At 39.3% G+C, this 14,551-nt stretch overlaps 1 protein-coding gene across 2 annotated transcripts in view; it reads left to right on the top strand.

Annotated features, from left to right (window-relative positions):
• Nucleotides 1-14,551, top strand: part of C14H15orf41 (chromosome 14 C15orf41 homolog) — a 305,328-nt gene that overhangs the window by 96,635 nt on the left and 194,142 nt on the right. For both annotated transcript variants that reach the window (XM_026787721.1, XM_005364207.3), the window contains exons 6-8: nt 5,122-5,201; nt 5,542-5,591; nt 10,241-10,308. In XM_026787721.1, coding sequence (XP_026643522.1) covers nt 5,122-5,201; nt 5,542-5,591; nt 10,241-10,308 — 198 coding nt within the window. The remainder of the gene's footprint in view (nt 1-5,121; nt 5,202-5,541; nt 5,592-10,240; nt 10,309-14,551) is intronic.

Below are 14,551 nucleotides of genomic sequence, written 5' to 3'. Positions count from 1 at the left end.
AGTGCTGGGATTACAGGCATGCGCCACCACCGCCCGGCAATGTGGGTTTTTGATCCTACTGCACTTACTGGTTTTGTGGGAGCCTAGGCAGTTTGGATGCTCACCTTACTAACTGGATGGAGGTGGGTGGTCCTTGGACTTCCCACAGGGCAGGGAACTCTGATTGCTCTTTGGGCTGATGAGGGAGGGGAACTTGATTGGGGGAGGGGGAGGGAAATGGGAGGTGGTGTCGGGGAAGAGACAGAAATCTTTAATAAATAAATAAACGGAAAAAAAAATAGCTGTTGGGATATTTGGTGAGCTCAAGTTGAAGGTATACAGTGGTCCTGAAGCTGTAAGTTGCCAGAGACATGGTTCTGATGACCAGGAATAGCCATTCTTTGGAGATGTCTTCTTTTCCGTACATGCTACTTTCATATTTGATGACTTTTAAGTTTCTTATTGATTACATACTAGACAGAGAACAGAATTTGATTTGTCCTGTAGGGTTCAGTTGTCAGATGATATCCAGCTTCATTAGGCATCGCTTGTATATAGTGAGGAAACCGATGGGCTAAAGCCTGCCACTTGGGGGAACATCCCCAGCTATAAAGATGTGTAGCTTCTAAGGACACAAGCAGAATTGCAGTTTTCCAGGAGAGGCACTGACAGGTCAGTCCCTATAGAGATGTAGCTTGGGAGCTCCCTAACCTTGATGTTCAAAGGCCTCAAACCCAGCCTTTGAAGAAAAGATTAAATACTGGCTGGCATTTATGCTTTCTTGTCTAGGAGCTCAGTCTCAATTGAGAGCCTCACACAAAGGAGAAACACCTGGTGCGTCCTGGTCATCTTACAGCATTGTGGGCCGCAGAAGTAGCCAAATAGGCTCCATCACCAGAGCTTCAAATGTACATGAACTTGTCTTCCAGATAGTCATCTCCTCTTTCTGCCTTTGCCACTCATCCTCTCTTCTATGTGCTTACCACTTTCCATTACACAGTGTCCAAACTTAATGTTTGTTTACTGCAGAGAACCCAAACTAAGAGAATGGAAAAGAGGATTCAAGAAGCTGAAAAACAAATCGACAAATGGTTGATAAAACTAAAGAACTAAGAATCAACTGTTTGAAAAAGTAGAAAGTACTAAGGATATATCTCAGTAGTAGAGCTCTTTACCACTCTGCTTTCCTCTAAAATGGAAAACAACTGCCCGTGTGTGTGTGTGTGTGTGTGTGTGTGTGTGTGTGTGTGTGTGAACCCATAAGGGAAAGTAATTACATTGGTCATGAACATGGAAGATTCACGTTGGTACTAACCAGGCAGTTTCCTCCCTGGTGGTTAGCTTTCATAGCACCAGAAGGTGCTATATGGGCTGCTGGGGAGAAGAGGTCATCAAGGGTCTGAATTGATGCAGTTCTCAACTCTGCAAACTATAGTAGTGATAAGCCTGGCAAGAAAAGCTCATGGGCGCAATAGTGGCTTGGATGTTAGGGTGCTAACCAACCATTTTCTGGTTGAAATTAAGACTTACTCCACAGGAGGGAACACATATCTAGTACTTTAAATCTGAGCAAAAATTCAAGGTTATGGTACCACGTACCTAGGTGTGAATCTAATATCATTATTCTGTTAAATCGGCAAAAGGTCAAGCTGTGTTGTAAATTCCTATCTCTGTTCTCAGAGATTAGTTCATCTTGCAGATGTAGTGGGGAAGACTGATGGTACTGTCAGTATTTGTTATACTGATTTTGTACATTGCTTATGTTAGAAGCATTCTATAATGAACAAATTCAGTCTTGAGCATTCTGCTTCAGTTGAAACATTACTGCCATCTCTTGTGGCATGCTTTATCCAATGCTTGCCCTCTGCTGTTCATGTGGCCATGCCTCCAAGTGGCTTGAATTCTTACTTTGTGCCTTCTTCCTAGAAAGGGGAGATGTATCTACTGCAGGGCAAGGCATTAGGAAGTGGGAGAGGCTTTCTGTCTCCATGGTTAAAAAGTCTGGAGGCCCACACTGTGCCTAGTTAGTGCTGCTCCTGTGGACACATGTATAGAGCTGACCACAATAGAATTAGAAAGCCTATGAAGGGGCTCGCCTGGGTAAAACGGGTTCTTTATCACTCAGTAGTCATTGACTGCCTGGAGTTCTTCATCTAGGGATGTGGCCTTCAGAAATTCACTGGTCTGTGTTGGCATGTGTGAATGCTATGTAGGTCTTCTTTGGGCAGCCATAGTACTGAGGTGTCATGGGTACAGCATCCTTGTCATGTCTAGAGGGCACTGTAGCACAGCAGGCATCTTGTTTGTCTAACTCTTACAGTCTTTCCACCTCCTCTTCCACAGTGTTCCTTGAACCTTAGGTTTAGGGGTTGGGATGCCTTGCCCCTATTAGTATACCTCAATTTGCAAGTTTTACAGTTTAATTAAAATCAGCTAACTCTTTTTTTTGTTCTTTGTTTTTGTAATGTTCTCTTCAACATATTAAAGTGCCTATTTTCTTCTCTTTTCACATACATGTGTGAAAGCCCCACCTTGAAGTTGGAGATCATCTTCAATTGTTCTTCCACTTTGTTCACAGGTCTTTTAATTAAACCTAGTGTTCACCAATCTGGCCTGGCTAGTCTTGTTAGCCCCTTCATTTTGAGGGTCTCCTGTTTCCGCTTTCAGAGCACTGTACAAGGCCACCATACTCACTAGGCATTTCTGTGGGTTCTAAACTCTGGCCTTCAAACTTGCATGGAAAGCACTTTAACCACTAAGCTATCTCCCTAACCCTCAACTGATGTTTTTTGAAAGTTTGTAGACTATGGTACTGAACACTGAAAAGTGCACCTTTCAAAGGTTTATATTATGATGAAATTAAAGCCATTACTTCTTTATTTGACATTCTTTTTTCCCCTCAAAATAAATGACCGACGTTTCTCAGATCATGGGACATTGACTCTCTTGTCGAAAAAGAGCTTTTAAAATTCATTTGAACAGTGGACTTGCATGTAATTTGTTAAGAGGTCAGTAATTTTCCACTGGCTAGCACTTTGGGTCACACTTGCCTATAAACACTGTTTTCTTTACATGGGCATGAATTTACATTGCAACACCTTTGCACCTCACGACCAGGTGTGCACAGAGAAGGCTGCTGTTTCCCTGGGTAACATAGAAGGATACACGTGCCATTCGCATCTGCGAATGAGTGGCAGACCAAAGGAAGTATTCCCAGAGAAGGCGACCACACATGTGAACAACTGCTTTGATCTCCACCATCTGGCTCGGCTTTCGAATTATGCTAGGGAAAGTGGGCAGGTTCACCAGGCACATTATTGTCCTCTTAGTTCTGTTGCCACATCATCTGTTCCTAAGTAAGGTGATGGGTTACTGTTTCATATTCTCAGTATCCATACCACTTATCCATGGTAATTTCTGTCAAAAATAATTGAGTATAGCCCAAGTTTATAAAACACAGTGAATGTTTAAGTCTCATTTGGTTCAGACTACTACTTGAGCTTTAACAAAATGATGTGGCAGCTGTTTTCTCAAGAGACTCACATGAGAACTCTTTAGAGCAGTCAACTCAAATAATAGCATTACTTCCTAGAGATGAAGTCACTGAATGTAAGGGGCCACACTGTTTGCTAGTTTGCAGAACTGGTGGTAAGGCAGGACCGGGTAAGACCAGTAAATAAAAGTGGTGCTCTTTTGAGATTCCATATGTGCTCTCCTCATTAATGCAAAGATGTGTTTGCAAATTTCCGTTACATGTATCAGTGATGCTATAAGCATGCAATCATGTAGCTAGCGATCTTATTTCTTTCCACAATGTTGACTACCATATCTCATGTCTGCCAGTGTTCCAAGGCCACTGAAATTTATAGAGAACCTGATAGAATAAACGAAGTTTCAAATTATCCAGGTGCTATGATGGCACACAGCTATGACCGTTACTAACTTTCTTAACTAGATCATTGTACAAGAGGCATTCAAGCAGTCCATGACCTAAGCCATCTTACTAAATATTTGAGGTTGATTCCACAGGAGGATTCTGACAGAACTGATTTGCACCAGGAGCTAAGCAGGACCAGGATGTTCTACGTAGCTTTCATATCTTTGTACAGCACATACACCCTTTTCTTGAAGCTTTCCATTCTACCTTTCTTCTAACATGGTATTTCATACTAGTTTGCAGGTGGATGAGACATATTTGGGGTGGAAAATTGTTTACATATAAAATATATTTACTTCCTATCCATCTTCCCCTCCCCAGATGACAGACTTTCTATATTCATAAGTACCATACATTAGACTCAACCAACTACTAATAGGAAATGCATGGGAGAAAGTTGTATCTGTATTCAACACATGCAGACCTTTCTTATTCAGTAACAACAGTATAACAATGATTTGCTTGCCGTTTGTATTGAGTTAGATCACAAGCAATCTAAAGACAGAGTATATGTCAGATTGTGAGGTACATTATATACAAATATTGTAGTGTTTCCTATAAAAAAATTGAACATCTATAGAATATGGTCTCTGTCAGGGGTCCTGTGAATAATGGATACAAGAACACAACACACACACACATTTTTTCCCCTCATTTCAGATTCTCACAGTTATAAACCTGTCCAACCTGTAGTTCTCATATTCATCACCTGTTAAATGGACATAACAACTGTTGGCACTTGATGGGAATGACTTTGGACAGACTTAGTTTTGAGAAATGTTTATATTGGCATTAGTGAAGCCTGTGAGTCTGGCCTGACCTAGCTAACTTGTACGTGTCCAGGTTCTTGGGAATAAGATCTCTACCTGTAAAAGTTAAATCTTTTCTGCTTATTGCTGTTGGGTTTTTTTTCCCCCAAAGTTGGCTTTTCCCAAGCTGATTAGTCTGCAAATAGACATATGCTTTAGGTCTACACTTGTTAATTTACCTTGGAAAAAATCAGGTCACTGTCAAATCTGGCAATGCAGTTACAAATACTTGGCAAAAGTGGTCTAATTAGAAGCTTCTCTTCAATGAGGATCTCAGGGAAATGATGAGATTCGGCGCTGTTTTCCTGTGTGTACTTCGGTGTATGTCACTTCTCATGTCACCTTACACAAAAGCGTGTCGACTGTCTACTAATAGTTCCTCCTTTTCCTCCACAGCCTCCAAGTCTGTTATCAATAATATGCTACGGGACCCTTCTCAGATTCCAGATGGAGTTCTAGCCAACCAGGTCTATCAGGTATTAATCGCAGCTGTTTTCAGGGACGATGCTCTTATCTGCCTGGCCGAGTAGAGGATTTTAAACCTCATTTAATTACTGTCATCATAAACGATCACTGAGGTCAGGGCGCACCATAAATGACAATGCAGTATTTTCAGGGAGAGCATTTTTACTTTTTTAATAGCTTGCTTTTATAGTAAATAAAAGGCATGCAATTTTTGTTTTCTGTGATTAAATCTGAATAGCCTTTTGATAGCTTTCTTTGGGTATTGGGGGGAGTAATGACTGCTTTTAGAATGTTTACTTTGGTGGTGCTGTAGTCACCCCAGCCTATAACCCGTCTCTTATTTGTCCGCAGTGCATTGTGAACGACTGCTGCTACGGACCGCTGGTGGACTGCATCAAGCAGTATCCTTCCCCATAAAATTTTAGGTGCACAATTGACGAGCTTAGACTCGGTGGAGGAGATGTGTCTAGCTTTAACCTGACATAAAGTTCTGCTTCACAAAACACATTTCATACTCTCCTATTTTACATTCCATCAACTGGAGGGTCACTGCGGACCATTCTTTTCTGCCGCTTAGGAGAGATCAGCTAGGCCCTAGGAAGGTGTCAGTTCAGCCGATGCCCATCTGCCTGCTTATTTCAAACTGCTTGGTTTTCAATGAGTTTGAAGGTGCAGAGTCATTAGGCAGGTAACACACTGTCTTGGAATGTACCTAACCATCCCAGTGGCCATTTTTTAAAATATAACAAAGTTCCATTGAACATGAGCCAAGTTCAGTTGAGTGTTCTGGAATACATTTTGAATGTAGAATTAAAGGCTGATGTTATTCAAATGCCACCAGAGACCGACCACCACATTTTAAAGGGCAGTAGATTCTCCTTGCTTTAATACTTACTGCAATCTGTACTGTCATTTGGGCTCCTAATAAACAGTTTTAAAGAGACTGTGTTGATTTTTCCCTTGGGACCGACTTGAAGGCTATGAGAGCAGATATATCCAGTCATTCATTCTTAAAGCCACTGAGGTGCCTGAGGACTTATGCTTCCTTCTTAAAATTAGGCTCAGTGAATGGGAATGATTTCAGTAGAGATTATTGATAAACAAAATGGCATGACAGTGAGAATTTGAATAACACTTTAGGGGAAAGGGTACTTTCTTAAACAATACTCATAATTTTTGGTGGAAATCACTTTAAAAACGCAGTCTTCCTGGGCTAGATTTTGTTAGCAGGGATGGTACAGGGGCCAGCAGTGTCTCAGTGAAAACCAGTCCAAATTTTTGTTGGATTCTCTTGCAAGCTACTTGTGTGTACACACATCTTCACACGTGCACATATATGCGTGTGCATATCCATATATATGTGTGTATTCATAGTCACATGCACAAATATGTGTTTATATATCTGTGTGTACATATATATGTTTGCACATGTGTCTACCTTATTTATAACCTAGTTTCACAAAGGCGTAGAGACAAAAACATTATTTGAGACATGGTTTTGCTATATTGTCCACACTGGTCTTAACGCTCCCAATCCTCTTCCCTTCATTTCCTTTGTGCTGGAATTGTGACTGTGTATTGTCACACCTAGCTCAAGTTTTTTGCAAAGAAAATTACTTTCTTTCCTAAAGACACAGTTAGGATTTGGCGTAATCTTTGAGCAGAGCCCTCTTGCAAAAATACTGAGTAACTAATTAGGACATAGCTTTTTACATGTGCATTCTCTGATCTGGTCCCCTAACTAAAATACACCAAACCATGGATTATCAAAAGCTGGCTTTTTTTTGTTAGACTAAAGTATAGCTATGCTTCTATTTTCAGTGTGAGATTAATGGTAGTGTTAAAAGTTGTAGGAGCACCAACCTCACATTACCTCAGTGATAAACTTCAGCACATTTATATAACAATTGACACCATCTCAGAGTGTCTAGGGCTGAATTACATGCTAATTTCAAAGCACATAAAATAGTTAAAAATCAATTTAAAGTTAAGGTTTTAAAAGCATAATGTCTTTTGAAGGATTGCATATTGATTTTAAATATAACTCTCTAATTATATATGCATGGACTAAAGTATGAAGTCAACTGCTTTGTAAATGCCAGGAGGCTATTTTTCAGTAATAGTTGAGACGCTTACGGGAAACTAGATTGCTGTATTGCTGGCGAAGAAAATGGCTTGTGAGGTTATTTACAAGTTTTGCCCGATGGTCACTACCATACATCAATAATAGGTATCCTTATAGACAGCGTCTAAGTGTTTCTGCTTATGGAGCATTATAAATTCTATCTGGAATATTTTCCTTGTATACATGTACATATTTTTGCCATCATTCACATTCTCTTTTGGCTGTGTATTGTCAGTAGGATTTAATGGACTTTATAATTTCAATTGATAAATATAATGATATGTATATAAATTGTATTCACTGACTAGATTCTAATTTTTGCAATTCCATTATGCTTATTACCAGTAAAAAAAAATACCGCTTTTATAAACTTTTGTTGACCTTGCATTTTTATATCTATATCAAACGAAGCATAATCAAGAAGTATACCTTTTCACAATTTGAAATTGTTGATTGTAGTAGCTATGCAAAACAAAGCAGGATGGGGAGTTTGTGGAATACCTGATCGTGTCTTTGCACTGAAGTGGTGTCAGTTTCACATGCTGTAAGTACACTTGCAAAGATGTGTCCTATTCTGATCAACAGGAATTGTTTTATTTCATATGGGAAGCAATTGTTGGTTTTCTTTGGAAGTGAGAAATGTTTTTCTGTGTGGTCCTAATAATAATTCAGGCAGTGTTTGTTTGCCTTGCTTACCCTCACCAAAGTACATCAGTTTCTTACAAAGGAAGCACACACGTGGTAAATGGAATAGATGCAAAACTTCCTTTCTCCATTATGAAAGCCTTACATGTAGGCGTTCGTGTTCAGAGAATAAAGTAAATTGGTCACTTACTAAAATGACACACCAATCACAGTGGTAAAGAGGAAATATTATCAGGGTGCTTTATTTTTCTTTTGGTACCTGCTGTATTTATTTATTTATCTATCTATTTATTTTCTTTAGTATGTGTGCCCCCGCCACCTTTATACCTTTGCTTCTGCATCTCATATCCACCAAGCAAACTCCACGAAGAAGTAGCCTCTTCAAGTTTCCAAAGTGGGGCTCTAGGCCACAGCGATTAGACAAAGGACTAACAGAAAAGCGGGAGGGGGGAGATGACTCAGGAAGTATGGGGGCTGTGGGTTTCATTCCTGTACCATCAGTAACCTCAGTTTCATGATTCAACATTTTAGATGTAAATAATTTACAGCCATAAAAGTGAGAGCACATTTATGTGGAAAGAAGTAAATAATTTAGTTTCAAAATGTGGGAAACCCTGGTAATGAGAGACAATTGAGATTTTCCCGTCAAATATCTCAATGGACTTAGAAAACGTGCAAAATTCCACAATTTAGAGTTTTTCTTTATTTTATATCTAGGTAAAAATTAAGTACATGCAGTCAGGTGCATTGGAAGAGAAAAACAAACAGGGTGCAGCAGTAATGCTGACTTTGGCCTTATTTTGAAGGTGGACAAAAGTTGACTGTGGTTCTTGAATTAGTGGATTTAAAAGACAGTCATCTGTAACCCACTGATAAAGGAGAGGGTAATTTTCTAGGATTTTTTTTTAACTAGTGATATATGAGTTGCTGGTGCATGATGAGAGTAACTACCTCTGGTAAGTCAAGGAATTGTTCAGCCATCTTGATGTTGTGGGGTTGGGTAAGGTGGACCATGGAGGAGAAGATCCTGACCGTGTCTACTAAATTCCTTCCATTGGACTGAAGGACCAGAATAGTGGAACACATTTGAGACATAGTATAGGCTCCTTCCTCCCGAAAAAGAGAGCAAGCTTCAAAGGATTACTGCTGATGTCAGTATTTGTGAGCCATAGGGCCTTGAGCATAGTCCTCAGCATTTCAGAACCTTACTTTACGTGACTGAGAAATGGGACCAAGATTATCTACTCTTTGAGTTGTGAAGATTCAAATAAGATCTCAGGTGTTTAGTATAAAGGTTTAGGCTATACACTTAGCTAAATTCTTAAAGATTTAGCATGAAGCATATGTGGTCTTTGGGAAGCATTGACTAGTAGCCTGTAGTATATAATTCTGCTGCTTTTGGAAAAGTGTGAGATCAAACACAGGCCTTGGATAGAGCTCTTTCCTGCCTTTACCTGTTTGTTTTTCTTCATTGCTAGAGATAGAATTAGGTTTTCAGGAGTGCTAGGCAAACACTATACCACTATCCTGTACCTTCAACCCCTCATCCTTGGCTTTCCCACATGCTAACTGGCTTTGTGTGCTTTCTTCTGATCCCTTTCCCCACCTGACAGAAAAACAAGCCTTTTCTACTTGTGAGGACGGAATAACATACTTAAATCACTTGATATGATGTCTGCCGTGGAGAAAGCATTGGAACACTTTCTATGTTCCTGTGTACATCAGATCATATGCATTTGTATTTGTTCATGTGCGTGCTTGCGCGTGCGTGCACACACACACACACACGTGCACACATACAACAGCCTTTGTACCCCCTGGAAGTCAGGCAGGTGCTGATGACTGGCAAATAGATCTCACAGATTCTAAGACTCTAAGATTGGAAACCATTAGGGCAAAGACTGGTTAGTTATTGTTCTTTCTTGTACTTAGTGAGTGTTGAGTTAATATGTACTAAATTGAATTGGAGGGCTGTTTTTTAAAAAAATACAAATTAATGGATATTTTAAGTGGCTCCCCTCTTTTTAGAAGAAATTAAAATCATAGTGCTTTATAAGTCATTGTTTGCCAAAATATATGTTACAGAAAAATTCTGCTGACTTATTTAAATGAGGGAAGAATGCACCTAGAAATTTCCTTCCTCAGAGGTATGAGCTGAGTAGGAAATCCTTGAATAATTACCATAATTCTCTATTTCATCCCAACACAGAGGCTTGGTATTAGAATTTTCCTGATAGTTCAGCCCTTCGGTTGTGTTCCCTCCTTAACTGAAATGTCTGGTGCTATTGGCTATGAGCATGAAGTCCTGCTGAGAGACTTGCTTCTGAAGAAAAACCTGTCCTTCCTTGGTAAGTGTTGCTCAAGTCCTGGGTCCTTAAAGGTCTAGTTTTAAAGTCTTCACCTTCAGGTAGTCTGTGCTGATGGGGCCAAAGGTGATGATTGATGCTCGGCGTGGTATCTGTTATTGACTTAGACCTGAGCAGAAGCTCTCATACCCAATCCCCGATGTAGACAGCACATGCACAGGCTTGCAATTAATATTTTATAGATTAAGTGGCTGAAAAAATGCTTTAATATCTGTTGGAGTATTACTTTGGGTGTCATGAGATATTAGCCATAATCTAAACCTTATGAGAGAGAGAAACAAAGAAATATTGTCTATAAAAGGCTTTATATATTAAAGAGAATACTTAGAAAAAGTCATGTTAGGTATGCATGTTTCCTCATATAGGAAAGTCCTGTTATTGAAAAGCAAAATATTAAGCTCTTATTGTTTTCATGCCAAGTATTAATTGAACCATAGATTCAGCATGATTTTTCAAAATCCCCATATGTCTGCATTCCTGAGTGACCCAGCAGAGAATCTGACTGTTATTTTTTTCAACATCTCTTCATCATTATAAATAAAGCCTGGAAGGACGTCCATATAACAATGTAGCATGGCAACCATAAAGCAGCCAACGAAGCATTCATTTCTCTCCTCCATTGTTTCTGTAATAACTAACAAAAGATCCACACTAGTCGTGTTAGTAAGCAGTTGCATGAAGACACTGAAGAACCTATATAGTTGACTTTTAGAGACAAAAGGGGAAACCTATTCCATTACTTAATTTTATTGTAAAATGGGCAGCAAATTAGCCAAGGAAAGTCAAGTCCATAAAACTGAGAATAAATCTTTTCATATTGGCCAGTCTTTTTACTCCACTGGAGAGTGTAGTAGGATGTGCTGCAAGATTGTTGGTGCTTGAGGCTGAGAAAGGATCACAAATATTCACTAATTAGGGATTAAGAAAGTTGATCAATTAGGAAAATGCTCCCCAGTTGCTAAATTTCAACAGTAGAAACAGCCAAGTATTTTCTTATAAGACGGGCAGCCAAATCGTAGAGCCTATGGAAATAATGTAGTGTGGGCATACATTTCCTTTGAAAAACGCATAATGCTAAATAAAATGGGTAACAGCTCAAAGCTGTTATAATATAGTTATAATGGGTGCCCATGAGGCTCTCTACAGTGTGTTTCAGAATGATAGTATTCTGATAATATTATAAAGTGTGTGATCCACCACTTAATCGGCTGCAGGTTCTTGTAGATACAGCCAAGGCTAATTTTTGTTTTAAGTCACCAGCTAAGTAGCTCATTGGTCTTATTTTTTGGCACCATCTGTCTATAGACAGCCCGCTTGGGTCCACTTTTTTGTCTAGCCTAATTTCTGAATGTTTCCTCCCTGAGGACTAGCAAAGTCCAACTGGAAGAAAGAACAGAGAGTTTAGCTATGACCTAAATGTAGTCTAGAATCTTAGGTAACTGGATTGAGTGTGTTATACTAGCCTCACTTTAACTGACAAATACCAGTGTCGGAATATGATCAAATACTTGTTTCCAGTTGCACAAATGTACAGAAATATTTAAATGTTGAATTTGACTGGTCCCCCACACTCCTTTGTGTTCTGGGATATCAGGGAATTATTCGATGGAAACAGCTGTTGTGTGGGTTTTATAAGAGCAAATATCTGCTCAACCTAGATAGGGAACTGACTACAGAGCAAACAAACAATTACAACCAAGTTGTGATCTGCGGCCCTTAGATTTACCGGAGTGACTTACAAGAGCATGGGTGACTCAGTGACAGCTGCATCACAGAAAACTCCATCCCAGTATGAGTGAAGATGCACGAAAGCCTTCTCCTAGTGTTCCCATACAGCCTGTGGTCACACACAAGAAGGGATTCCACCCAAGTCATGCTTAAAGCAGTGTATCAGTGAGTTTACTGGAGTTGCTTCCAGGCATTTGTGGCTCAGAGGGAGCTGTATCACAGAAAAGTCTGCTCCACTGTGATCTTGAAAGCTGTGTGCTAGAGTTCACTGTAGACGTGCAGTCAGTTCCTCTGAAGGGAGTCTCCTTTACCTGACTGTGGCCCACTGTTTTTATAAGGAGGGGGAGCATCTCTTGCAACTTGCTGAGACGTGTATGCTTTGTTAGCTTTCTGAGTCTCACGAAACTATCTCCTCCCAGGAGGACAGAAAGTTTCAATTCAGAGGAAACCACTACCTGACAATACTCTAAGAAGACACTTAAATGATATTAAAAACAAAGAAACAGTAGTAAGTTTAGACAAGTCCATACAACAATTTCAGTTCTGTCTGAAGTATTTCTATAGACAGAAGTTTTTGTTCCTCCCAGTCCAGCAGCCATTTGGTCGCTAAGAAACACACAGAGGCTTTATATTAATTATAAACTGTTTGGCCTATTAGCTCAGACTTATTATTAACTAGCTCTTACAACTTAATTAACCCACAATTCTTGTATATGTTTAGCCGTCAGGCTTGATACCTTTTCTCAGTAAAGTGTTCTCATCTTGCTTCTTCTGCTTCTCTGCCTTTCCTCTTCCCAGAATTTTCCTAGTCTGGTTGCCCTGGTTATACTTCTTGACTGACTACCGGCCAATCAGCATTTTATTAAACCAATATGAGTAAGAAATCTTTACAGTGTACAAGAGCATTACCCCAGAGCATATTTCCTCATCAGAATACAAACATTTATTTTATTCATTCTAAGGGCTCTAATGTAGCATTAACCTAACAATGCTTATTTGTGGTTAAAACATGAAAATCTAAATTTGTTGAAATATTGTTGTTCTTTTTACTTTATGAATACCTCCTGAATGATGATTAATTAGCAGCAAAGTATTGTGTCAGACAGATAGATGGAATTTTTTTGATGGAATTTTAAAGAAAGTGTGGGGGAAATATCAGTATATAAACATTGCTAATCCAATGATTTTCTTTCTTGCTTACATGTCTGGTTCTTGAATTCTTGAATATTGTTGCAGACATTGTAAATGTTTGCCTCATTTTGATTCCTTAATAGGCAGAAATAATTTCTCTTTCTCCCACTATACCTCCTTTCCTCCACTTCTATCTAGACTACTTTTACAAAACAGTTTTTCTTATTGCTTATTGTTTAAATATGAATTTTTTATAATGTAGAGCTTATGACTTCCCTTGAAACATTTTATGCTGTTGTAGAATTTCCACTTATTGTATTTTATCTAACCTCTACTTCTCACCAATAGAAAAGAAATTATGTACCATTTTTCTAGCCTTAGTTCTGTTTTGAATTTCTTTGTCTTATTGGTATTAGCTGATCAGTTTCAATGACATGGGACTTAGCCAGGTACCCTATTTATCAGGTATCTACTTAGTATCTTCTCAGTGGAAGTAAAATCTGTCAGTGGTGACCTTTTTAAGTTGGCTGAGTTCTTTAGTAGTTTGTTTATTTTACTTACTTCATGTTTTAATTACTTTGTAATTATGTGTATATGTGCAGGTATGTGCCCATGGGTGCAGCTGCCCAGAGAGGACCAAAGCTTCAGATCACCTGAAGCTGGGATTGCAGGCGGTTGTGAGCTGCACTATATGGATGCTAGAAGTAGAACTTGGATTCTTGGCAAGAATAGTGCATGTTCTTTACTATGGAGCTCTGGCTATCTCCTATTCTATTTTGTAATAAAACCCAACAGGGGTATGAATATACTATTTTTATAATAAAAGCTGATAACTAAATTTTTGAGGTTAAAAATGCTGCTGCCTCCTCAATTGTTTGTTACTGAAGTTGTGACAGCTAGAATTTTGTACATTCCTCAGCTGCCTCCGGCAGACCCCCCCCTCCCCCGGGCCATGGCTGTTTTGACTCACTAGGCTGACCCTCTTGCCTTTATGCTCACCAGTCTTTCACGTGCTTCTCATGATTCGAGTATTAAAAACTTACAGGGAATTTTACTGTAGATCTCGGTATATCAACAGTTCTTCCACGGTCGCTCAGTTAGAATCCACTTTGAGTAGTTGGCATTTAAAGTCTTAGAATATATCAAGAACTGCCACCCATATCAAAGTTCAAGTGCACAGAGCATGCTCATCTTAGAATTGATCTGGAAGTATAGTGATCCTCCTGGTGACCTCTTCCTTGAAGACACTACGTTTCTGGTACCAACAAAATGTAAAAAATAAATGAGAGAGAGAGAGAGAGAGAGAGAGAGAGAGAGAGAGAGAGAGAGAGAGAGCTTACAAGTAGGTCTTTTCTATGTTAACATT

This window comes from Microtus ochrogaster, assembly GCF_000317375.1.
Source record: "Microtus ochrogaster isolate Prairie Vole_2 chromosome 14 unlocalized genomic scaffold, MicOch1.0 chr14_random_1, whole genome shotgun sequence".
In the NCBI taxonomy this organism is placed as follows: Eukaryota; Metazoa; Chordata; class Mammalia; order Rodentia; family Cricetidae; genus Microtus; species Microtus ochrogaster.
This window is presented reverse-complemented; position numbering and strand designations above follow the sequence as displayed.